At 43.8% G+C, this 26,063-nt stretch overlaps 1 protein-coding gene across 2 annotated transcripts in view; it reads right to left on the bottom strand.

Moving 5' to 3' along the window:
* Nucleotides 1-25,199, bottom strand: part of BORCS5 (BLOC-1 related complex subunit 5) — a 57,605-nt gene extending 32,406 nt beyond the window's left edge. The window contains exons 1-2 of one of the 2 annotated variants that reach the window (XM_063395342.1): nucleotides 25,046-25,199; nucleotides 24,454-24,597 (exon numbers count right to left, since the gene is read on the bottom strand). In XM_063395342.1, coding sequence (XP_063251412.1) covers nucleotides 24,454-24,597; nucleotides 25,046-25,103 — 202 coding nt within the window. In that variant the 5' untranslated portion in view covers nucleotides 25,104-25,199. Of the gene's footprint in view, nucleotides 1-24,453; nucleotides 24,598-24,757; nucleotides 24,904-25,045 lie in introns of those variants that run through there. The other variant, XM_063395343.1, reaches the window with a different exon arrangement.
* Between the last annotated feature and the right edge of the window lie 864 nt (nucleotides 25,200-26,063).

The raw sequence follows: 26,063 nt of genomic DNA, 5'->3' as shown, positions 1-26,063 counted from the left end.
ACCACAACTTAGAGAAGGCTGCTAGAAGGAAGAAAGGCAAGATGACAACCTGGCTGCAAACAAAGCACAGGAATCCAAACAAAGCACAGGGATCCAGTGATTAGACAGGACAGTCAACCTGTCCTTGGGTCCTTCAACCTTTCCAGTTCTCAATGCTGTCTCTAATGTCACTTGGATCCAATTGCTCTTGCAAGCTCACAAATCCCAGCAGGACCTGCTGCAACATTCTCTTACACAACAGCAAGCTTTGTTCTTGTATTGTTCCCTTTATTATTTCTTCTAGTTCATACAGAAAATGTTAACAACAAGACAGTTCCTCATCACCTGATTTTCTTAAAGCCTTGACTGCTTTCATGAAAGTAAGCAGAGTACAAGTAACAGTCGTAGTCAAGGTCAGGCAAGAAATATATTCCCAAACCATGAGGAAGCAGCATCTAGGCTCTCAAATTAATCAACAAATGAGACTTTTTAATATCAATTCTCAGCGAGAAGGTTGCCATCTTTTAAAAAGGTGTTTTGGAAGACCAAGGTCTTATTTCCTCTTTTCATAACAGTTCTTTCAAAATTGTAAAATATGAGTAGCAGCTGAAAAATAAAGTCATCAAATACAAATTTTGCAAAGTATTGTGCTTAATCTTATTGTGATCTCCTCTCTCTTTCCAATAACACAGCCAGCCTAAATAAATGGAAATTCTCCTCTTGCCTTGAAGGCCTGATAAGATGCTACACCACTATTGCAACAGATTGCCCTCAAGGTTATCCTGTCCCTTTCCATGACCAGACAGACAGGTAGATGCACCAACACCTCACACAGAAACACTACAAACCTTTAACCAAACATGAACAAGCATGTCATAAAAACCCTACACAAACAGAAACTACACATGCCAGTCTTAAAATACAATTTCAAAAAAAAGACTGATTTTCCAGAATACACATTTTTAGCACAAATTGCTTACAATCATTTGCATTGAAACATGTCTTAACACAGTGTCCAGACAGAGCTTGAGTGGAAAAGGGAATAATGTTTTTGGAGGGATAGAGGCACATCCATTTGATGCTACCCTATCAGTGGTTGTTTTGCTGTCCTAAAGGTGAAACAAGCCTTGGCTGACAAGTAGGAATGCAGATCCTGGGTGCCAGGTCCCACCTGTGCTCATTTGAGGATTGAGTTCTTTTCTAGGGTATCTTTTTTACGGTATTTGAAGTATGTGAGTATTTCCAGTACCCAGAAATAGGATGTTTGGTCACAGAAATACTGACAGGAACACAAATTCCCAAACGACCTTGACTATAATTAACCATCTAATTTTAGTGGCGTTTGGCTGACTGACACCTCCCTGGCTGGTTTGTTTCAACAGACAGATTGACTGCAGAAATTGCCAGAGCTGTCCCTTCCAGGAGGATACATCCCCTGCAATAAGGGAGGTGAGAGCTGCAATACAGGAATTCATATGCCTGTGAACAAAATAAACACATTTTTTTCACAACAGGAATTAAAAAAACATATAGCAGTGCTGTCTCAGGGGTTTAATTAGCTTCAAACGAACCCTGATAACAAGAAATCTTATCAGAAGCTTTGCTTTCAACAAAACCAATTAGTATCAATTGAAACAGAACCAGCTGAGATAAACGTGTACATAGCATGCATAACCTTGAGGTCCACAATGCCTAATAATTAAGTACTGGATCATTTCCCATACTCAAGAGAGAAAAGTTTGTATAAATCAACAATAATCAAAGGAAAGTTGTTCTCCTAGGGGACAAGAAGGGTTTGAATCCAATACATTGATTTCAACCAGTTGTCCTTGTGAAACTGAGCCATGGCACGGCTCAGGTTTTCTGTGCAGCTTTTTGAGATCTCCAAACAAGATTGTGAACTTTTCCTTCCTAACATTTTGACTTACTTTACTCCAAAAATGAGTCCACATTTCCAAAGTCTCTTACAAAGAAAAAACTAAGCCACAGCTCATTAGCAGAATTCCCACCCCAAACCGTACTTCTCCACCTCCATTCCTCTCCCTGCTCTTTTGCAACCTTCTGTCTCTGCCTCTGCATTAATATTTCTTTTTAATCTCCTGTTTCAATAAATATTCACCTGGACCTTTTAATTGGCAATGGTTTGATGGGTCCTTACTTACTGATACAGATTTTAACTTCATACAACCTCTAAATGGGCTGGAGAAAAGTGAGGTGGATTGAAAACTGGCTGAGCTGCCAGGCTCAAAGGGTTGTGGTAAGTGGAATAAAGTCCAGCTGGAGGAGAGTTACTGGTGGTGTGACTTCAGACTACAATACTGGGGCCAACAGTGTTTAACATGTTTATAAATGACCTCGAGGAAGGGACAGAGCCCCCTCAGCAAACTTTCAGATTATATTTAATAGCTGATAACACCTCTGCCATTCAGAGGCACCTTGACAGGCTGGAGAAATGTGCTGATGGGAACCTCCTGAAGTTCAGCAACACAAAATGCAGAGCTCTGCACCAGGAGAGGAGCCGCCCTGAGCCCCAGCTCATGCTGGGGGAGAGAGCAGCCTTGCAGAGAAGGACTCACAGACAGACAGTAAGCTGAAAGTGAGCCAACAGCAAGCCTCTGCAGCAGAGGCAGCCAAGAGATCCCAGGCTGCACGGGGAAGAGCTGCCAGCACATGGAGGGAGGTGGTCCTCCCATTCTGCCCAGCACAGCCCAGTGCTGTGTCCAGTGCTGGGCCTCCCAGTACAAGGCAGGCATGGACATGTTGGCAGTAAGTCCAGTGAAGGATCATGGAGATCATTAAGGGGCTACAGATCTGTCCCATAAGGGAAGGCTGAGTGAGCTGGAAGTGCTTACCCTCAAGAGGAAAAACTTGGAGGGGAATCCCATCTATGATAAACACCTGATGGGAGGCAGAAAAGGAGTCAGTATGGAGTGAAAGGGTAAGAGATAGTGGACAAAAGTTGAAGAACATAAACATAAGCTTCTTTTGGTTTGGTTTTGTTGGGTTATTTTTACTATGAAGGTGATCCAACAGTGGAACATGTACCCAAAGAAGTTGGGAAGTCTCCATCCCCGGAGATACTCAAAACACAACCAAACAGGGTCTTGGGTAATCCACTTCTGCTGACCTAGCTTTGTACAGAGAAACGGGACAAGGCTGTCTCCAGAGGCACCAGCCACCTTCAGCAAGTCTGAGCAATGGGTAAAGACAAATGTTAGGGTCTCTATGGTCACTGATGACTTGTAAACAGTGCTTATGTAATCTCTGCTACTCTTAAAGAACATTATAAAACTTCTCGGCACATTACCCCTTTGCAGTAGGATCATTCTTTATCCTTCCAACAAAGAGCTACACACAAATGCAACCAGAACAGAACGTCTAACTTACACTGAGCTCTAACTCAGTGTTTGCACTCTGCCTCTTTTCTCCCACTTGGTTAATGCAGACTGGTCAAGTGCAGCCTGGGTTGCAGAAGCAGCAGCAAGGAGCACATCATTTGCATGCTGGTATACTGCCATCACTGCCTGCGACCACAGAATGCACATGTTTCTTTTAACACGAAAGAATGCTTCTGAGAGCATTTCAAATTCATTCACAGGGCCAAACTCCTTTCTTAGTTACTGAAAAATGGAGCAAGCTCACTGTGGTCAGGACATAATTTCAGGCTACTGTAATTACTCTACATGTGAACGTGTGCATGCACCCATCCCACACGCTGAGACTCAGTGCAAATATATCAGGACATGTATGTCCTGATAATGCAGTGCAAATTTCAGGACATGTATTTGTTCTTTCAGCATTGGCAAAGTTATAGGACTATCTCCTGTACTTCCAGACATGCTGGCTTCAGAGAGCTTGAAAACACAGGTTCTTCCCATACTTTTCCATTTGCCTTCTGATTTTTGCCTACAAAGCAAAACGTCTAAGTGGCAATTTCTGTGGTTAGCATGCAAGTCTTCAGTGCTTGTGGCTGATAAAGACAACTGTCACTCAACCAGAACACTTCAATCCACATCAAGTCTTTCCTTAGAGAGAACTAAGGTAAACACAGGTGTTTCAACTTACAGTTTCTGTGATGCCCACGTAATAAGTTCTTCAAAATCATGCCTGAGATCAAACTTGTTGTACACAGGAACACTCCCCCGAGGTCACACAGGAACAAGCTACAACTCCCCCTCCTGCATGAGTCATGCACCTCCTGCCACCTGCACTCACTGGTTTCAAACATCATGCAGAGCTTGTCTTTTCAACAGGAGCAGCTTCACCCTCCTCTCCTCCAAGCAAAGGGCATGAAGCCCTGCTCTGGTCCTCTTGACCAAAAGCATTCCAAGATCTACGACTGAAAGCCACTCCTTTGCTTCATTTAACCCAAGCTCTCCCCTCTCAGAGCACACCAAACTTCTCAGCTGTTTATCTCCAACCTACCTATGTTCAGTCTTTAAGAAGGCACTCTCTTCTCCACCAGACTAACACCACAAAACATGTTTGGCAGACTCCACTGGTTCTGAGACCACTGTCATGTCTCAGTACAATTTAAAAAGGAGAAGCAAGGTGTGAACATTTTGCAAAAGCACCATCATTTCTGTGCATGCTTTAACCAATCTGTCCTGGTTCAACCAGGTGGGGCAGGAGTTGAGGAGTTCTGTGTGCATCCTCCAGGTTTCACTGCAAGAGTTCCATTGGGGAGGGTGTTGATGTCAGCAGAGAACCTGGAAGAGAGGAAGCAGTTTGCACCCCAGATGTTAATCCTCACCCAGCCACTGCCAGACACTGAGACAGGCTGGGAACACAGGGCAGAAAACTCCAAATCTGGAGAAACAAATCACTTCTCAACTATGGCTGCAGCACAAAAATCACAGTGTAAAGAAACTCAAGTTTCCTTCTTTAATGACACTACATTGAAGGTACACCATGTCTTTTACTTACATCACTGAAATTATTTTAAAAACGGTGACTTTCCTTACAGCCCAATGTCACCTTCTCCACAACCATTAGACCATATGCTGCAAGGCTTCACTCATTCTTTCATCCATGGTACACCATGAAATCCTGGAAGTTTCTTTCTATTCTTTTCTTATTTCCTAAGGAAAATTTTTGAAACTGGTAGAAGCACAGTGTAAAATCCTACCATTTAACTATCAAGAAATTATATTGCTGCTATAGAAAACATTAATGAGCAGCCCTTGACAACACCATTGTCCTTGTTTGCAACAGGTTTTTCCACCAAGCACAGGAAGAGGATGAGAAGTCTGTCTTTTTCATTTTCATCTAAAAGCAATGGAAATAATCCATAGGATTTTTTAACTTGTTTTTTTTTCCCCTCAAACTGGTAGCAAAATAAATAAATAACCTCTTGAGGATGAGGACAGTTCATGGAAGCTTAAGCTCAAACACTTAAGATAAGGGTATAAACCTCCAAACTTGTTTCTGCTTTGAATTTGTTTTCAGGATTGCTGGAAGAAACTCTGTATTTCAGCATCAAGGTAAGCAAATTTAAGCCAAAGCTGCTGTCCTACATTGCCATATACAACCCAAATACACTACACTGACCTCTCCTTTACATCACTGCTGCTTTTACAGCTAGGTGGAAAGCTAGTTCAGGGAAATGAGCTTGAGAGAAACCAGTGTTATTTTAAAGAGGGTAGGGTTAAGTTTTCAGTTGGCTCAGCTCCCTGTCTGGCTGCATGAGAGGCAGGGATAACACAAGGCAGTAGGGAAAACAAGACTGCCTTCAACCAGCTCTAAGCTCCAAGTGAACCTGGTGAGCCAGCTGGAAGGTCAGGAGATGAAACCTGCTGTGCTCCCAAAGACCACTGCAGTGCTTGAGGGGGGTACAATGCAGATGTTTAAAACTAAAAAGCTGAGTGAAGAGTCAATGCTGAACAAGCAGGCAAAGCTAGAGAGCCCATTATAGGTTCTTGAAAAAGACACAGGCTGAAGTCTGGGAGAAGTGCAGGGCCCTGAGCTCAGGGACACACTTAACTTTATTAGCTGAGAATTATTCTGCTCCATTACTCTGGTTTGAGACTCCCTGACACTGCCTTGCACTGCCTAAAAATGAGTCCTTAACACCCAAATCTACTCCTCCCCAAGGCACGTGGCATGTTCACAGCAATGGTATTACTGCTGAGGGTGTACATATCTTCCCATACCACAAGCAGCCCCTGCTAAAACACATAAAACCAAGAGGTTGTAACTGAATTGCAAGCCAAACCTGCAAATTTAATTTTCCAAGTTCCCCAAAAGCCTCAGGCGTAGTTTTCAAAAAGAGAACTGCCAAAGTGGATCATAACTAGAGGACTGACTAGTGCTGCATCGCACCCTAAGAGAAATAAATAATATTAATCACATTAATACTCCTTAATAGGAATATCAGCAGCCCAGGAACGAGCAGAAGACAGGTAGCCTCGCCTGATACCTAGAAACCAGCACAGACTCAAAAACATAAGGTTTGAGTCTCCCTCCAAAACGTTTGGTAATCATTTATTCTGACAACTCCCTCTATTCCTAACCCCTAAGCAAACATCCAGCTCCTTTCTGAACCTTGTTGAATTCTTGGCCCCAGCAGCATCCTGTGGTTGACTGTTCCAGCATCTAATTGCAATTCCTAACTTCTGGAGCCGCCTGCCGCGCTCTGTCTCACTTAAACCCTGAGCCCACTCCACCCACGTGCAAGCAAAGAATGTTCCTGATAATCCTTGTGAACACATCTGCTTCAGAGCAGAGCACTGCCTCAATGCAGGTCTGCACCAGGACTCTGAAACCCATGTAGTAAACTGCCAGGAGCTGCAGGAATGCCAGAAGGAAACAGCCTACAGCAGAACTAATCCCTGCAGCAATATTTGGAAGAAGCACTTAATCACTCTGCTAGGCAAAAATAAATAATGCAAAGGCAGAAAACAGGGCAAGAATAAGAACAGCAAAATATTCGAGCAGTTCACAGCAAGGAGATGCTCTGGTTTCATTAGAGTGCACCTGAATTACAGACTGTGTTCTTGTAACACATCAGTCCCTCGAAAACACAGACCAAGTATGTCAGGCACATATACAGACTCATGTGGTATCATGTCCTCCCCACATCCTGCACATCAGGGAATCCAACTGTACTGGCCAGCTTCCAGAGTGAAATCATACAGTCTGCTATCAGCACTAGGAATTTGTATTTCCAGAAGATCCTGATGTCATAGCCTGAGAGCAATTATCAGTGAGGAATTATTGATTTCAATGTCAAGTTGTGCAATCACTTAACAGGGGGAGAAATAGAAGAAAACAACCAAGAATGAGCAGGCTATTCAATGTCTTTAAAAATAAAAAAGAATTTTAGAGAGTCTTTGGCCACAATTGCAGTCACAGACAAAAAAAATCTAATGTTATTCCACTAGGGATTTACTGTTGGGTCCAAATTTCTTACTGTAGTTTGTTGATAAAAATAAACAGTTCAGCTGAAATGGACACCATATATGCAGATGACAATATAAATGGCAGAAGTGTCATCTACTAGACCCATTTTACTCAGCAAATGCTGCAGTCAGATGTGGGAGCCATGACTTCATCTAAAGGTGTGGATGCACCCTGGAATTCTGAGCAGGAGCAGCACACGTGTGCCACGGGTGCCCGAACACACCTGCCAGGCTAATGCCAACGGGGAGCTAAGTCCTCTGTGAAACGTGATTCCCACCAAGAGAAAAACAAGGAGAGCTCTGTTATCACACCTGGAGACCACAGTTTCACGGCAGGTTAGGTGCCAGCATGTTCCAGCACATCACCCAAACAAGCTGGCACCAGCACAAAGCAAAGGGAAGGGACTGGGTCATCAAACAGCAACACTCAGCACCAGAGGAGCAAAGCCTTGGCATGAAGCTCCATCAGCTGCCTCCTGATGGTTCATCACTGTCACAAAGGGGCCCTGCATCCACCTCCTCTCTTGTACCAGCCCTGGCACTCGTCTGATGGAGCAATAGACCAAAGCAGCTTATTAATAAGGGTAGAAACCTGGCATAAAAGGAGTTCTCTGCCACGTTAGCAACACAAATCAGTGTCACAAAGGGTCAGATGAATGTCAGACTCAGTGAGGATGGAGGGACATGCCAAGGAGGAATGTGGGTGGCTGTATTCTCTTCCCTGGACAGGAGGGAGCTACTACATCAGCTCAAGCTACACTGCATACCCTGAGGAGCCAGAGTGCTCACTTTACCTTGGAGGGGACATCAGGCTCTCCACACAGTTGTGTACAGCATCATTTTAATGTTCTCTCATCTATCAGCACAGGCAAATGAACTCCATGAACCCCAGGTACAACCTGCACAGAAGCAGTGAACAGCAGTCCCCATGGTACCCAGCCCACTTTCCACACACAGGCAGAGGAATTTTGCTTTCTGCAAGCTTTCAGAGCAAATATCCCTTAAACCTGCAGTTCTTCGGTGATAGCCTCACTTTAATACAGGGTTATATGATGGCAAGGCAACAAATGTCATTTTGATATGAATCAAATGTTCTTTTAAGAAGGGAAAAAAAAGGGGGGGAAGGGGAAAAAAAAAGTGTGTTTCCTTAATTTACTTTTCTGTATCCTCCATGATGTGGTTAAAAAGCAAAACTAATGCATCATTTTGACCCCCTATTAAGAAATGATGAATCTAGAACATTTCTTAACTTATATTCCAGGCATCTTCTCTGTGCAGGAATTGATTCAGCCATGCACTGGGATAGCTGCTCACTCAGGTAACAGAGAGATTGTACTCACTTTGCAGAAATAGCTTCCTTTCAAAGACATCAGAAAACAAGTATGCAATGACTGTTTATTTGCATTTGAAACAGGGGACAGTGAAAATTAAACTCTGTGACAGTGTGTTTTTAACATTCACCGAAAAGGGACAGATAGTCACTGAACAAAAGACTGCAGTGGTTTAGGATGTTCTTAAAAGTAAAGTGCTTTTATTTTTAATTTAACTGTTCCCAGAAGCAGAGACAGCAAAGCACATCACAGGAGTCACCTTTATGTGTTTCACTGCAAGATGCCAACATCCAAAAAAAAAAAATTAAACAGAGATATGTCAAAGCTTTGTAAGTTATTCCACCTGAGGAACATGTTTCTCAATACACAACAGCTTCCTAACACAAACCTAAGGTTATTATCCCAAAGCACAGGAGTTAAGTACAGCCCACTTCACATAGTTTTTAAAAAATCCATTAGCTATAGCATCTCCTTGAGACAGCATCATTAACTATAGAACAAGAACATGCCTGAGGGCAAGCATATTTAGTATCATGCCAAACTCCTCGATGACACCTCAGAAGAGCAGAGCTTTCTGGGGCTACAGCAATTAATTGTCTTCTACATTGTAAGAACAAAAAAACCCAAATGAACAAACAAACAAAACAACAATTTTAAAAATCAATCAATCAAACTAACAATTTTTTTCCCTTTCCAGGTTTGGGCAGCATGCCAGGAAAGAAGAGATCCCCTCACTATATTTACAGTGTCACTTCACAAGAGAATGAGAAGGTAAGGCTAATCTGTACATTTCCCAACTGGGTAACCCGTATCTACATTCAGACAACAAATGCCTTTAAAATCTTACAGTCGTTGATGGAATCATTCTCCTGTGAGAGCTTTTCAGTGGAGGCACAACAGTGTCCTTCAGGACAAGAATACTGAGGTGACCTTCCTAGCTCAGCTCCAAACAAAAAGTTGCCACAATTAAACTTGAGGCCATTTAGAACATTAGGGCCTATTGTTAAGTGGCTCTGTCTTTTGTCCCATGGAGCATATAGTTAAAGAAGAATAAGACAAAAAAAAAAAGTTGGCATTGTCATTTGTCTTACAGCTTCCTAATGTGCAGAAGTCCTGATGAGCCATTTCTGCCTAATGGTAAATATTTATGAAAACCAAAAGTAGCTACTTTTTTGCTTTTCTACTATAGTCAGAAATCCCAGGTCTCATTTCAAAGTTTCACTGCTGAAACCTAAACCTAACTCAACAAAACCCAACAAGGCACCTAATCTGTTAAGAAGTCATCTGTCTTGACCCAAACTATCAGCAAAACTAAGGTTTTTAGGGCAGTAATGCAGCACATCTCCATTTCCTGACCTGTTTTACAAGAACAATACCTACACCACCACCTGTGAGGGAGCAGCTCAGATGAGGGCCTCCTCCAGCTGCAGCAGCCTTGGCTCTGAGTGTCCCTGGAACTCCAGGGAACTCCAAAAGGAGCAGCTGCTCCTTCACCAACACATATCTTAATGCAGTCTTATTTTAAGGATAAAGCTTTTCAGGTAGACAAGTCCTAAAATGTCACTGTGAGGAAAAAATACAAAGGAAGAACAACACACAAACACAGGATTCTTTCAGCTCTCTGGTCCTTACGGATTGAAAGAATGTTCATTCCTTTCATAAGAAAAAAACGATACACAAGAGTTGAAGTTTAGTATAAACATGAGATAAGATGCTATTTTAAGGTCATTTGTTACATTTCCTGTGGAAGAAATACAAAATTTTCTTTCAAGCTTAAAATTTCTTATCACTGTTTCATGACCAATATTTTGCCTGGAACAAGTCTAGCATGTTAAATGAATAAAATTAGTTACAAGGTACAGTAAACTCCAGACTTTGATAACTGAAACTCAATGGGGAAAAAAGGCATTTGTACACAACTCTGTGCAAGTGAGCACATCCCGGCTTAATTTCAAGAGAAAACATCCCACAGCTGAGAATCCAAAGTGGGATAGCAATAGCTTTTACCAAAGTTTAATTGAAACAAGTATTTAAGAACTCTCACTCCTTCCTGAACTTACAGATACAGCTCTAAATGGACAACAGAGTCATAGGTGCAATGAGTTTGTAATTGTGATTATCCTACTTTACCACTACACTGAGGGAGTAGAAATGGACTGACAGAGCAGCCAACATCAGTGTGTTAAGGTGTGTTACGACCTAGAACTTTGGATCAGGTTCTCTCCCTACTGCTCAACAGGGGGATCCCCTTTGCTCACCCCCTGTTACTGCTGCTTTTTTGGCTTGCTCCACCACAGTGTGGCACGAGGCACGCAGCTCTGTGGCTGGGGAGGGGGACACCAACCTGCCTCCCCTCAGCCGCTCTGCTCCTCTCCTGCACTGGGTGTCCCTGGCCAGCTGTTGGGACAGAGGAGGCTACAGGGGTGGCTTCTGTGGGAAGCTGCAGGAGCTCCCCCCATGTCCAGCAAAGCCAATGCCAAGGGGTTCCAGGAGGATGAGCCCGCCAGGGATGGCTGGAACACCTCTGCCATAACAGATTTATGGAGGAAAAAGGTTACTGGGCAGAAGCAACATCAGCCAGAGAAGAGCAGGGTGAGAACGTGAGTGGAACAGCCCTGCAGACCACCCAAGGGCAGTGAGGAAGGAGGAGCAGATTCCCCTGTGTCCCTGCAGCCCATGGAGGTCTGGGGGGATGCAGAGATCCACCTGCAGCTCCTGGAGGAGTCCACATTGGAGCAGGGGATGCCCAAAGGAGGCTGTGACCTCCTGGGAAATCTGTGCTGGGACCTGCAGACCGATGGAGAGAGGAGCCCACACTGGAGCAGGTTTGCTGGCAGGACCTGTGACCCTGTGGGGGACCCAGAGTGGAGCAGCCTGCTCCTGGGGGACTGCACCCCACGGGAGGGACCCCATGGTGGAGCATGGACTGGCCTCCAACATCTCCCTGAGCTGTGGCAGAACAAGGTGTGATGAACTGCCCATGACCCCCAATCCAGTCTCCCTGTGATGCTGGCAGGGAGGAGGTAGAACACAGGAAAAAGTGAGAGGTGAGGGGAGGTTATATTAATCATTATATGGTTCTGATTTTGATTGGTATTAAATTCAATTAATTTCCCCAGGCTGAGTCTGTTTTGCCTATGAGTGATCCCTCTCTGCCCTTAGCTCAGGAGCCTTTTGTTTTATCTCCTCTACCCTGTGCAGTTGAGGAGGGGAGAGATAGGGTGACTTTCGTGGGTGTCTGGCCTGCAGCCAGGGTCGAACCACCATATCAACCTACCCACTCCTGTCCTTCACAGGAAACAGTCCCAGCACGTCTGAAGAGCTGCTCCTGTCACAGACACTCTCCAGAAACTTCCCTATTGATGGGAAGAGTGAAACAAGCTTGGAGAGAGGGCATTAAAAGTAAATATTAGTGCTGAGTGAAAACAGGCAACAAATATACATCCTAGACTTGCTCATGGAAAATACCAATTTGTCAAATACTTAGGAGGAAAAGGCCCATTTCATTAAAATTTCAGGAAAAAAATGTCTAAGCATTCTCATATAAAGACTATTACTCTGAGGTTCAAAGACTTTTTACCATATATTTGAAAGACATTAGAAATAATTCCATTTTTCTATAAGCCATCCACAAGTACCAAGGTTGGAGCTGTTTTTTTGCCTGACATATAGAAGCTGAATATAGAGACTGAACAGCCTTTGGACACTGATAAACACCAGGCTAAACTCATTTCCCCTCCCTGCCTTCACCCCACTGAGGCATTGGCTCCATTTACACCTGCCATAGAATGAGCAATAATAGTAAAATAGACAACTTGCCTTTAATTTCAAGAAACAATCCCTTATCTATTCTTACACGACAAAAACATTAGGTGTACCCTGACATGTTTAATTTAGCACATTATCCATTCATTAGTCTAGCTCCACTCAATCACCTCATGCCTGAGCAATGCCTCTGCCTGAAAATACATACTAGAAAATCTCTTTTTATTTTTTTTAACCAAATATCAGCAACTCAAATCCCTTCATGCAGGGGTGCATTTGTGGCCCCATTTTGCAAAGGAAATATTTCAAAGGGGATGTAATCAGTGTGGTGGGCCACAGGAAGTGAAAAGCACTTGAGAATAAGTCGCATTAATTTTGCTCCTATATGCACAGAGGCTTCAGTCAAAGAGGCAAGAACCCACACACTCCCAAGTTACATTTAAGGCATGGTGGTACCAACCAGAAGCTGAGGAAATGACAGAGGAGAGAGATTTCTGTGGTTTTCAGCTGCATAGTAAGATTTATTTCATTTTATTTTCTGATATTCAAGGCTTGAACAATACAATAATACACTCTTATCTTGATTTCACTGTACCTTATTTTGATTAGCAAGACAAATAAGCCTAGCAATCTGGATAATAAAGATTTAGCACAGTGCAGAACTTGATCAGTCTTCTGAAAAACTTCAACAGCGTTAAATATTAGAAGTACTACAGGTTTTGTTTTCTTACTAAGCCCCTTCATTTAAGAAGATAAGGGAGTGGAAAAATCAAAAGTATCAAAATAGTTGGCATCAAAACACTTTCTAAACAAAAAGTTTATGAACAGCAATTTTTATCTTCTTCAACTCCAGTTCCTTCTAGATGGCAGCTTTCCAAAGTAAAGACCAATTCTGCTGGTTTTAGGGAAAAGAGCCCCAAGCCATTAGGTTTAGCCTGTTCTGCTCACCCTTGCTCTCAGAAAAACCACCAAACCAAACAGAGAATTAAAGAGCAGAATACAAAATATTTGTACAGAAGCCCCAAAGGTGCAAGTCCACCAGTCCAGCTGTCTCTGCTCCTGCCACAGCATCACCACCCAGTACTTCATAACCACCCTGCCCCACTTTCCTGAGGGGTAAATTGGTCATCAAAGCATCAGTGAATCCAAAGGGGGCATTCTGTGTGAATGCCAGAGCACCTCAATAAATCCTGCACATGTTATCTTCTCCTGCACTGAGTCCAGAAGCTAATTTTGGATATTTTGCCTTAGTCCTAAAGTACCAAACTGGGACAGCTGGCAAAGCTGATCTCAGCTGGAGCCCACCTGACCTCAGCCCACAGCCCCTGGGATTTCTCCCCACACCAGGCAAAGTGCCTGCTGGATCCCATGGTGAGCCAAATCAAGCTCCTTGCCTGCCACAAGTGCTTTTCCTTTTTTACTTCCCAGATAATTCCCTGGTTACACTGATCACCTTATCTTCTTTTCATCTTAAAATTTCATTTACACGGAGTAGAGATGAGTCATCTGAGACCACTGGTTAAATATTAATTGACTGGAGGTCGGAAAACAAACATCCTCAGTTTCTCACCTTTTCCCAAAACTCTACCAAATCTGTTAATATTTAACAATTTCTACCTTTTCTTTTGTGCTGTGTGCACTACCCTTATCTTTCCTGTTGCACATTGACCGTGATGGCACATCAGCACAGGCCATTTTTACCAACTCACTCATTTCACTGTATCTTTATGGAGTAACCACCCTTTTCCACATCAATCCTACTCCTGCAGTACAGCACTTCAGTATCTAACTCACTCCTGTTGCTTCACAGCACAGAAAACTGCTTTGTTTGTACTTGTATCTTAAATAGTTGATGCAATCAAAACTTTAACCTTTTTAGATGCTTCCTTCTGCAAGCTGAGGTGGTACAAAGGTTAACACATCACCACAATTTTCTTTGCACAGGCAAGAGCTATGACATGAAAAATAATTCTGCTCCTACCACAATTTGTCCCATTGCCTGGCATTAAAAGCTAGGCCAAGCCTTTACATTCCTCATCTAAATACACATGCAAACACTGACAACAAAACTGGATTCAGATAGTAACAAAAGGCATTTAAAATAAAGAAGTGAGTCTAAAACACCACTGTAACTTAATCATCACTTGTCATACTAGAGATCATTAGACAAAAGAAATCATTTGCATTCCAAGTGATTAATCTATAAATTCTTTCTGTCTTCCCTACCACAGAACATAATAAATCAGATGAATAACAGAGAGAATGTACTACAGTGGGGAATTTAAAACTATTGCAAAAAAAAAAGCAATTCAGTCACCACCCAAACTGACTCCAAATTTCAGTTCATACTAAAAAGTGGTGACATGTTCCCTGAAGGGGAGACAACCAAAATCAAGAGTAAGTATTCTCCCTTGATTTGTCCTATTTCTGCAAATGTATAAATGCAAAGTTGTACTTCCTTTTCAATCACCTGCATCTTGCTACTTTCACATCACAGAAAAATAAGATTTGTTCTCACGGGAGGCAAAGCAGTTTGCAGTACTTAAAAAGTTTCATTTCCAGTATCTCTTCCACTTCCTATTAAAGGTAAAGGTTCTGTTTAATCAGATGAAGTCAAGACTTCAGGGTTAAAAGGAGAAACAAGCCTCCCCTTTAGGTTCAGGCTTTGCTCAGGTGACAGAAAGCTTCCAAGACTCCTATTACAAAGAATGAGAAAGGATAAAATCCTGACCAACTTCTTCCCACCCTCCTCCTGAGCCAGCTGAGGCCAACTCTGAGCCATTCCCTGCAGAGAGATCAGCCAACACCAGGAGTGTCAGCAGTGCTTTTCCAGTGTTTGATACAGTATCAGAAAGAACACCTTAATTTTATTCAAAACTTGTGAAGCATCACCAGGATTAGCTCTTCCCAGAGCTCATCGACACCATCTTACTTTGACTAAGAACTAAAAGCAAAGAGTTACTCACTGAAACACTACCAGATGGAAATTATGATGCTTTTTGAAGTCTCTCGATGACTGTGATTTCTAATTCCCTGGTCCATAAGATCACACTTTCCAAGGAGCTCTTTGGAAACATCCCATTTACAGCACCACAACTGCAAGTGGTATCTGCAGATCCCAGGTCAGCTTCCAACTACACACAACAGTCACAGAGAAGGGGGAAGATGCACAGCAGAAAACCCACCACAATAAGGACACAGCAGAGTAAAAACACAGTAGGAAGAGACCATCACGTGTCTGACCAGCTAATATCTGCAAAAGAAAGGGATTCTTTAGGATAAAGGTTTTCCTTGGCACTACGCTTCTTGCTTTAACTTGAAACATGGCTTCCCATCCATGGTAGCTGGCACAAGAGCTTAGAACAAGTTTGCAGAAACGGTGAATTTTAAACAAGGAAACTCAGACTCCAGTACTTTTACACCAAAGTCTGAGTGCTGATGAGGCATGCCTTGCCAGGGATTTCACTCTGGACAGTGAGACCAGGGGGAGGAGAACCTGCACAAGTAATTTTGCATGGTGTCTCACTGAGTTTAGGCACACAGTAACGTTGTCTATGCCAGCATTTTAATTTTTTTTAAATGTTTATATGCAAATAATCTTAAGTTCCTGGTGTGCACCAACATCTTCTCAAGCACCAAAAGGTTTGGGCAGCATATAGTGAAGGACAATACTCTCCAGCTGATGTCCAGATGTTGTGGTACAGACCTCCCATTAATGCAGTGATGAAAAGAGAATCACATAAATCCCTTGCAAACTCAAAAGGCTTTTATTGGCATGATAGACTGGACACAAGATACCTTCATGACATTTCCAAGGCAAGAGAGATTAAGGTTCGAGACATTGCTCTTGCACACTCCCTCTCCTAAAAATAACTTGGGAATTAGCAAAGTACTGGATTTAGCTGAACAGACATATGTGATCAATACAAAGATTCTCCCAAACAAATGTCTTCATTTATGTGAGATTACCTGTACTCACACAAGAGGAAGGTGGGGTAAAAGCCTGGAATTTTAGGCTATCACTTAACACACACATTATTTCTTTCTTTCCCCTTATTATTATTTCTTTCCCCTTCTCACTTTGTGTCTCTCCCCTCACCCAGTTCATCCCATGTTCCTCACTCTTGCAGCAACGCTGGCTTGTAGGGCTGGTGATGAACTGGAAAGAAGATCTCATTGAACTGAACATTTTTAAGCTGAGCAGGAGAGAATGTTGAAATAATTTTCTAGACACATCAGTTCCCCAGCTCTATCCTCTATGCTGAATAAACATTTTTTTCTCAGCACAATGGGCCACCAGGGAAGAAATTACTATGCATCACTCTTGGCATGAGAACACCTCGTTCTTCAACACACCTATGATCAAACAGTGTTGTCAAGAAAAAACTATTAAACTCCATGTTACTGATGGTGTACTGAGATGAGGATCAAGAGCCATGGACAGCCTCTGAACCTCAAATTCTTTTACCTGAATGACTGCTGATCTGTATCTACATTTTCTTACCACACACACTCAGAAACCCACTAGTAACAACCGAAAGCAAGTGGCACCCAGTATTTCTAGTTTTCAAGATCATAAAGCCTTCTGAAAGGTTTTCAGCTGAAGACCACTGCACCATCTCCTCCTCAGAGACCCAGTAGTGTTTCAGCCTGTAGCTGCCTCTCAGTAAAAAGCTCTGTGTGGCTCAGCTCACAGGTCCAACAGGTACCAAACCCAGCGAGGTCAGTCACCAAGACCTTGCTCACTTGCTACCAGCGCAAGCAGAACACAAATGTTCGTGGAAAGAGCTTGCTGACAGAGCAGTTTCCAGCGTGCTGTTTCAGCAAGGTTTCCACCCCTTTTCAATCACATCTACTTCTTTTGTATTCCAGTGACACCCTGTGGCACTTACCTAGACTGCAGGCTTTCCAATCTCAGTATCTGTATTTTTAACCACAGGGGTAAGAAACAGCAGGTCAGAAAACAGAGAAAGGACATTGCAAGCCTGAGTTGAAGGACTGCTGGTGCACCTTCTTACTCCCAAGGCATGAAATGCATTTCTCCTGCTCAGCAGTTACCCACGAGCAGCCTGTGCTGCTGCCCCAGTATCCCACCTGCTGTTGCACCTTTCCCTTGGGTACATCACTGCCATGCTGATGTAACATGGTTAAAAGAATCTCATTTTAATGCCTGAGCTTCTCAGGTCTTTTACTGCAACACTGAATGGTGCTTCACACTGCAATATTTCTGTCTAGATTACTGGAGTGACTTCCAGGGGATATCCTAACAAACAAGTGCAGCATGGGATCATAAAGTCTCAGTTTTCACTGCATTAGAACAGACTCACCCACCTTTTCAAGAGTGTCATTTCTATATGCATCAGCAAATAATAAAAAAAAAAACCACCCACATAAGTGTATTCAAACAGCAGCCTAGTATTTTTACTGTTTGTCCTTAACCTCATTAAAAAACCTCTCATAAATAGCAAGTGCACTTTATTTTGTCCTTCAGCTCTTTACCATGTGAAGAAACATACTCATAGTGGATCTTTAATACAACAGGCAGGCAGGAGATACAGCACATTTTGCATTTAATGAATACATCAAGGGGCAGCCTGGGCATACTGTGTCTTCTCCAAAATTACGTACGTAATTACCTATAAATTACACACATAATTATAATATTATAAATATTTTGAAACATGAGAGAAGTAGACATGTGCAACACAGGTAAAAGCACCCATGTAAACAATCACACACATACACACAGGAAAACCTCAAACAAAACCTCCACAAGCACCCAAGATACCAGTTCACATACTGACAGTGCTCACATCACTGCAGTGCCATTTTCAGAACTTCTCAAGAGGCTTAAGATTGCTGAAAGATAAGAGTTTCCACCATAAAAAACATCTCCCACACTGCATTACATTATTCCAAGGATGACCACAGGCTGAGTATTGTCTCAGCAGCTGCCACCAAAGGCTGCCTGAAGCTCTATAGCCCAGTCTGCATGAACAAGGAATCAACAAGAGTAAGGTTTCTCAAAGAGAAGGGAGTGAGAGAGAGTGAAGGGAGAAGTGTGAATCCTCATTTTCAGTCCTTTCCTCTGAGCAACAAACGCTCTCTAGCCTGTAGTTATTTAACACAGAGTGCATAACAGACAGGTGAGCACAAAACCCCTAAGGAAGTTCCCATCTTTTGAACAACCAAGGCTCTTGTGGATCTAGTTTAAGGGTGGGAGAGAGAATCAGTTCTAACAATGCTACTGGACAATTTTCCACACAGGCTCCAGAATCTGTTCCCTACTGTTAAACTTCAAACATCAACCTTAGCACTCTACCATACAAATTTAAACTATACAGAAATGCACACTGTTTTGGAACAAAAATCTTCAGTCAGTTGGAACTGACAGGGGCTTTGCCTTCCATGTCAGCAAAGTCACAATTTCACCCTGAACATCCATTACTGCTACAAATTATTGCTTTAGAGCATGCACATCTCCTCCTGTCCACTGTCCTTGACTAATTTACCCCTTCTGTGACCACTGCCTCAGGATGAGGGAGGCTCCTGAGCTGAATTACACAGCACACTGGCAGAGTGGTGCCTGTGCACAGCTACAACAGGGAGCAATTCCACTTCCCACTGACATTACTACTCACCACTTTGTTACTACTGCAAACCGAAAACAAGGATGTCCAGGAGATCATCTGCATCTCAGGATTGAATATGCAATCTGCAATTGCACATCTTCTGGTTTATTCATGCAAGGGTGTCAACCAGCCAAGCATACCATGGCCAGCCCCACATGGAAAATAGAGGGAATATTCAGTATGTCAGACCTCACTGTTTAAGCCAAATGAACCACAAAATTCCTATTTTCCCTTTTCTTAAGATGCCCTAAGAAAGGAATAGAGGCATATCAAATTTGATTCTAAACTTCAAGGTTTCACAACAATGAGCTTGCTGACCTGTGCTTTATTGGTCAGCTGTTGATCTCATCTTACACAATTATCCAGAGAGAACATGGTTAAAGCTGAGCTCCCACCACACTGCTTGGATAACAAGGCTTAGGGCTGGAGCAGACCTGCTTTTTCCCTTGTACCTTAATACCCTTTTCATTTTTATACAATTTTAGTAAGTCAAACACTAATTAGAAAAGGGGGGTATTATTTACACTTATGACTTTCTGGAATCTGCTCTTTATTCTGCTGATAGTGTTTGGGCAGAAAAGGATGACAAGAGTAGAGTTTTTGAATTATGTGATGTTACAAAAAGTGCAGTTAACTGCAGACAGACAGTACATACAGAAAAATCCTCTCATCCTTTACCTCTGCCATAGTCACTTGACTGAACCAGCACCCACAGGGAAAATAAAAATCAATAATTAGAGTGCAATAATTTACACCCTGATGGGTAAGCATAGTATTTCTCAATAAACTAACTGGCCCCAAACCAAATAACCTTCTGGATTTGGATAAACTTCTTCATTCCTACAAAGCCTAATATCAAACAGAAACCTTCAATTTTCAAAAGTGATGCAATGCAACGCTGCTGCTGGTCCAGCAGAAAGACACAAACATTCCAAAACCAGTCAAGAGAAAGAACATTAACAGAGGGGTGATGCAGCATCACATGAAGCAACCTACACAATGACAGCTGGTTTATTCAGTAAAGACAGGAATGTACAGTACAGATGTACAGGGCATAAATATATCTCCTAGTACAGGGCAAAAATGTATCTCCTAGACATGTTTCTAACAGGAACATTTCATTGTATGCTATTTTCATTGCTAGAAAACATCACGTTCAACAGATGGATATCCATCAGCAAAAGATGCCAACAGACACATTAAAAAGTGAGAAATTTAACTGGCCCTTCAGTCAAAGACTCAGTCAAGTCTTAACTTATGAACAAGGCAGTAACACTGAATAAAAGTACACAAATGTGAAGGAGAGAGAGAAAAGAGAAAGAATTCTATCCAGATTTTGATGCCTAAAATCCTTGAGGACAAAAAAGAGTTCTCCACATGCTCTCCCATTTCATGCTTATCCTTGTCTGGAAAGATTCACCACCTACACTCCAGCAGAACACACTAGCTCCTCTGCCTAATCAGTCAGATGCATGTGGTTTCCAGTCTCCTCTCAGCATAAAGAGATTACACATTCTGTAAGCATTTATAATTACACTTGGATATTTTGGACATTTATAAGCAGTTATTTGCCTTTCACCTCAGCCTGTTAATAGTGATTTCAAGGTCCACTGGCCAGCATGCAGATAATCCTCATTAAAGTGTGTGGCAAATTGATAAACCAGGACACAATTAACTCCCTCCCTCGTGGTATTTTTGCTCAGCACATCTTCTAAGGTATCCCAAGGGCAGCTGCACCCCAAGGGTGCACTGCCAGCTGAAGAGCTCTGCCACACAGGCTCTGTGAAGGTAAAGGAAGAAGGATCTGCAGGTGACTTGAGATGACCACCAAAGCTTATTCCCATGCAGCAAGATGGTGGGGAGGAGCAGTATGTGTCTGAGGAGAGCCAGGTAAGAGTCACAGCTCCTGGGTTCAGTAGAAACTGGAGCTCCAAGGTCCTCAGCCAGGGAAAAGGCCAGGCTAATCCCCCAGGCAGACAAGCTTACACTCATTCTGTTCATCAGCCAACACACAAACTACACCAAGGGGTGTAGAACAACTGGCAAAGTGGAAAGGAAAGGTACAAAGGTGGAGAAGTCAGTATCTGCAGTCCCTAATGCTCTTCCTACAGGAGTTGAGCATGTTGTTTGGGTAGTGCCTAAGCACAGACTCAAATCCTCTCACAGAGAAAACAAACAGCCAACAAACAACTGAGGAATACATGGAAGACATTATCCACTCCTTCAGCTGTCCTTTGAAAGGAAAGCTCCTTTCCTCAAAACTGAAGCATCTTCTGGATTCTGATTTCAGGAGCTACTTTCAAGTCATGAATTCAAAATGGAATGACAGATCTCTACAATGCAGAATGTTGCTCTACAAGCTAAAAAAAAACAAAACTACCACCACCACAACAACAAAAAAACCCTCCACTAACAAACAAAATAACAATTTAAAAATTCAAACTCACTAGGCAGATGTACTCACATTCTTGGTACTTCTTCCCACCCAACATGCACATTTTGTTGTAAGCACTAGGAATGGGGTCCATCCGACAAACTTGGATGTTTTGAATTCTAGTAGAGGCCTGTACTTCAGCAGTTGCAAGCAGCAGATCCTCCTTGTCAGGCACAGGGAGAGAATTATACAATTCTCTACATGTGTGGAGAATTACAGGAATAAAGTTCAGTGACGTGCTATTAGGTAAATTCCCTACACTAGTCAGGATTCTCAGGTGGTCACAATAACACCAGGCTGACCTGAAGAACCATGAAATGAGATCAGAGAGCAAACTGATCACAAAATCCTATGGGAACAGGAGGAGGCACAGTCTGTAAAGAAGTTGCTGCTGCTGTTTCTTCCCCCAAAAAGCTCCAGAGACAAATAAAGCTTGTAAGAAAGTGAGATATTTTTTGCCTCTGCCTGCAATGAAGGAGCAAGGACAAAGATTTTAAACCAAAGAGGGTAGGTTTAGATTGGACATAAGGAAGACAATTTTTTTTTATGATGAGGCAGGCAAGACACTGGAACAGGCTGTTCAGATCACAAGAAGTCTTCAAGGTCAAGCTGGACAGAGCTTTGAGCAACCTCACAGCACATTTCCAGTACCTGCAGAGCACCTACAAGAAAGATGGAGAGGGACTTTTTACAAGGGCTCACAGCTGTAAATCTGAGGTGCAATTCTCCCTGTAGAAGTCAAAGGAAAGCATGAAAGATGTAATGGACAGGACTCTGGCATTTTCTTCCAAGTGAATGTGCACAACTGTAAAGATTTCCAGGTTCACTGATCACAACCTCACCTCAGTATGGCTAGGAGGAACAAGGGCATTTATTTTTCAAGAACATGCAGTGTTTATATGACCATGTACTTTGCCAGTCCATTTATTTAATGATTATTCTCCTTTTGAAACTTAAAAGGAAAATAAAATCCCTTGGCTTTGCTTAGGCAAGGAGAAAGTGAATAAAACAATGAAGTCCACAGGGACTGTAAGTCCACCTGCAAGCTGGCAGATCACAAGACACAAGTTTTCAGAATGAGCTCCTAAAGTATCTTGAAACTTAGTAAACCTTTCCAGAAACAAAATCTTGCATGGGAAGAATACAGATAAGAGACCAGAACAGAACACTTTCTCAAGTGGGCCTGTGGCAGATCTGCCATCTCTCAAGACTCAACTCACTCAACAGGCCCACACTGCTTTCTGTAGTGAACACAAGTATCATAGTCTGGTTGTTCAAGTAATAACAAGTCCTTGAGAGTGAAAAAGGTGTTCACAAAAGTGATTTCAGCATGCAAAACTCTTGAGCAGTCACCAGATGTCACCACATCTCAAGAGACTGGTAGAGAAGCAGCAGGCCAAGTGACAAAAACAGAAGAGAATGTTTCTATCATACATCCACAGCTTCAGGTCCAAAGTAAGTCCAGAAAAAGCAACTCAGTCACCAAGACAACTTAAAGTGTGCACATTTAGGAGCTGAAGGACCTGGACTGGTCATCTAAGGCAGTGCCTTCCAACCTTTCCATCTGAACCACATGGCTGCTGCTCTATCTTCTTTCTCACTTCCCACCTCAAGCCCTGGACCCTTGAGACTCACAGGAGCAGCATCTCTGGAAGTGATCACCAGTCACACTCCCCAGGACTTCCCTCCACAGCTCTTGTGCAAGCCAGGTTTGCTTAGGAGTTTTAGGCTGTGTGGAACTGAAACTATCATCACACTCTTGCCCACACACAACAACTTTGGTGCCAGATGTTGTAGCGTCTTCTACATTTTTTCTTTCATATTAAAACTTCCTCGTTTCTTTGAGGGACTTGGATTCCAGCATTTACATTTCAAGCTGTCACTAGCATGACCCTCGTTCTGCCTTACATACAAAGCAGAACGAAGCATTTGCTTCACAGGCAAAGTGTGTTCTGCTTTTTTTTAAGGCCTCCTTTTTTTAAAGACCTTTCTGCCCCTTCTGCAGGAAACAACAGTCAGTGCCATGTACATCCAGAACTTGCTCATAAAACAAAATGCTCAATAAAATGTTAAATGTCTGGCCCAATAGGCTGTCATAATGTCTACAAGTTCTAGTCATGTTCCAGGACTTTCATGCATACACAAACAGACAAAAAGTAAATACTTTCTGTCGTAAATACTTTTTAGTCATGGTGTGATGCTACCTCCAGTGATGTCTTTTCAGATACTAAGGCCACCTGCACTCTCCTCAAAAAGAGACAGCAAGAAGACAGGCCACAAAGCACACAAACAGTTTTCCTTAAACCGCAGGCTTGACAACTTTGAAATCTTCACTTCCCTTTGAACAGAAGAAACAAAGAATGAGGGCAAGGGATGAAAGAAAAAGAAAAAAGAGTGGGGGGAAAAGAAACAAAGAAAAGTCTCAGCCCATCTACCCCACAGCAAAAAAACAAGAATAAAATCTGCTCTGTGCTGGAAACGCCTACGAGGTACCTTGATTTCAAGCAGCTGAACACACACACAGGTAGCTATGACCCCAAGAGTGACACACAACTGTTTTTAAAAGACCAGAGCAGAACAGGAGACTGTCATCTATTATATATTAGAATATAACAGCATCTGTCATCAACCAGTGGTACAGGACAAATTGGTATGCTTGGAGCTGTCGTGTCTTCACAGTGGATGGTTCCATTGCAGAGAACATTACCAGCACACCTCCTAACCAGTTCACCCTCTGTTTAGAAGGCTGGGATTAATTATGGCACAACAAAAGAGAGAAAGGTTAAAAACGAGAAGGGAAGTGAAAAACAGGAACAGAAATATGAACTTCAGTAGAAACCTCAGGATACACAAACTCCATTAGGTATATAAAAAAGACGGCATTTAAAAACAGAAGAAGAACAATCACTTACCTTTCAAAAGGGGCTGGAAAGTCGGAATTTCCTGCAGTTTTATGACATCTGGATCATTGCTGACATTCCGTGAGGATTGTGTTCCTGGGGCTACGACCACAATGTCGTCCATTTTTGCTCGTTGCTTGGCTGGCAACGGAGATGCTGGATAAGGGAGGGAGAAGGAACAATCAAATTTAAAAGCAGATTCCACCAGAATCCAACGCTACGCGAATATTGCTCTATTTAACATTGCACAGGTACGCTTTTTATAGCACACTGTCGAGATCACTGACGGGCTCTAAGCTCCTTTCCCTCTCCGCACCGGGGAACAGCTGATTCCGGAACACCTGCACCACTGCCGGCCGCTCGCTCCCGCCGGGCTCCGCTGCCCCGGCCCGGGCGGTGCCCCCGCGCCGTCACAGGAAGGGCCGGGCCGCGCCGCCGCTGCCTCCCGGAGAAACAGCCCTTCCCTTCTCCACAGCCCTTCCCTTCTCCACAGCCGCTGTCCCTCCCAAGGAAACAGCCGTGCCCTTCTCCACGGCCGCCGTGCCGGCACAGCCCCGCTCCCCGGGGCACAGCCCCGCGCCCTCGCTCCCCGCCAGGCACCGACCTGCGGCGCCGGGTTCGCCCGAGCGGCTCTCGGCCTCGGCGCTGTGCTCCGCGCCCATGGCGCTGCCTCCGTCCCCCGCCCGCCGCAGCGCGGGGGCCGCGGCCGCCCACGGGGTTCCGGCTGCGCCGGGTCACGGCGGCTCCGCCCGGCGGGCGGGGCCCCGCTCGGGGCCGCGGGGCGCTGGGGCTGCGGGGCCGGGGCCGCTCGGCTCTGCCCCCCGGAGCCGCCACGGGGCCTCGGGCCGCGGCAGAGCGGCGGCGATCTGTGTGGCCAGGAAAGGTGCTCCTCCTCCCTGCTTGGCCCTAATGGGGCCAATATCTGTAGTGCTGTGTTCCTTCCTGTGCTTTTCGGTGTTGACGGATAAGTTACATTTCTTTAAAAAGCAGCCTATGACCGAATATCCTGAGTCGGGAGGGACCCACAGGGATCACTGAGTCCAACCCCTGGCCCTGCACAGACACCCCTCAATCCCACCCTGTGCATCCCTGAGAGCGTTGTCCAAACGCTCCCGGAGCTCTGGCAGCCTTGGGGCCGTGACCATTCCCTGGGGAGCCTGGGCAGTGCCCCACACCCTCTGGGGAAGAACCTTTCCCTGAGATCCAACCTGACCTTCCTGTGACACAGCTCCAGCCGCTCCCTCGGGTCTGTCCCTGGTCCCAGAGAGCAGAGCTCAGGGCTGCCCCTCCTCTTCCCCTCAGGAGAAGCTGCGACTGCGATGTCTCCCCTCAGTCTCCTCCAGCTGAACGCACCGAGTGTCCTCAGCTGCTCCTCACACGGCTTCCCCTCAAGGCCCTTCACCATCCTCGTGCCCTGCTTTGGACACTCTCTGATAGATTAATGTCTCCCTGATCTTGTGGCACCCCAAACTTCACCCAATATTCCAGGAGAGGCTGTCCCAGGCTACAGCAAAGCAGGGCAATCTCCTCCCTGGCCAGGCCAGGAATGCTCAGTAATGTGTGCTGAAATCAGCTCCAAGTGAGAAAAGGTAATTCTGGTAGGGGGGATCTCCAACCACTGA

The sequence above is a fragment of the Prinia subflava genome, chromosome 4, assembly GCF_021018805.1.
Source record: "Prinia subflava isolate CZ2003 ecotype Zambia chromosome 4, Cam_Psub_1.2, whole genome shotgun sequence".
Classification (NCBI taxonomy): domain Eukaryota; kingdom Metazoa; phylum Chordata; class Aves; order Passeriformes; family Cisticolidae; genus Prinia; species Prinia subflava.
This window is presented reverse-complemented; position numbering and strand designations above follow the sequence as displayed.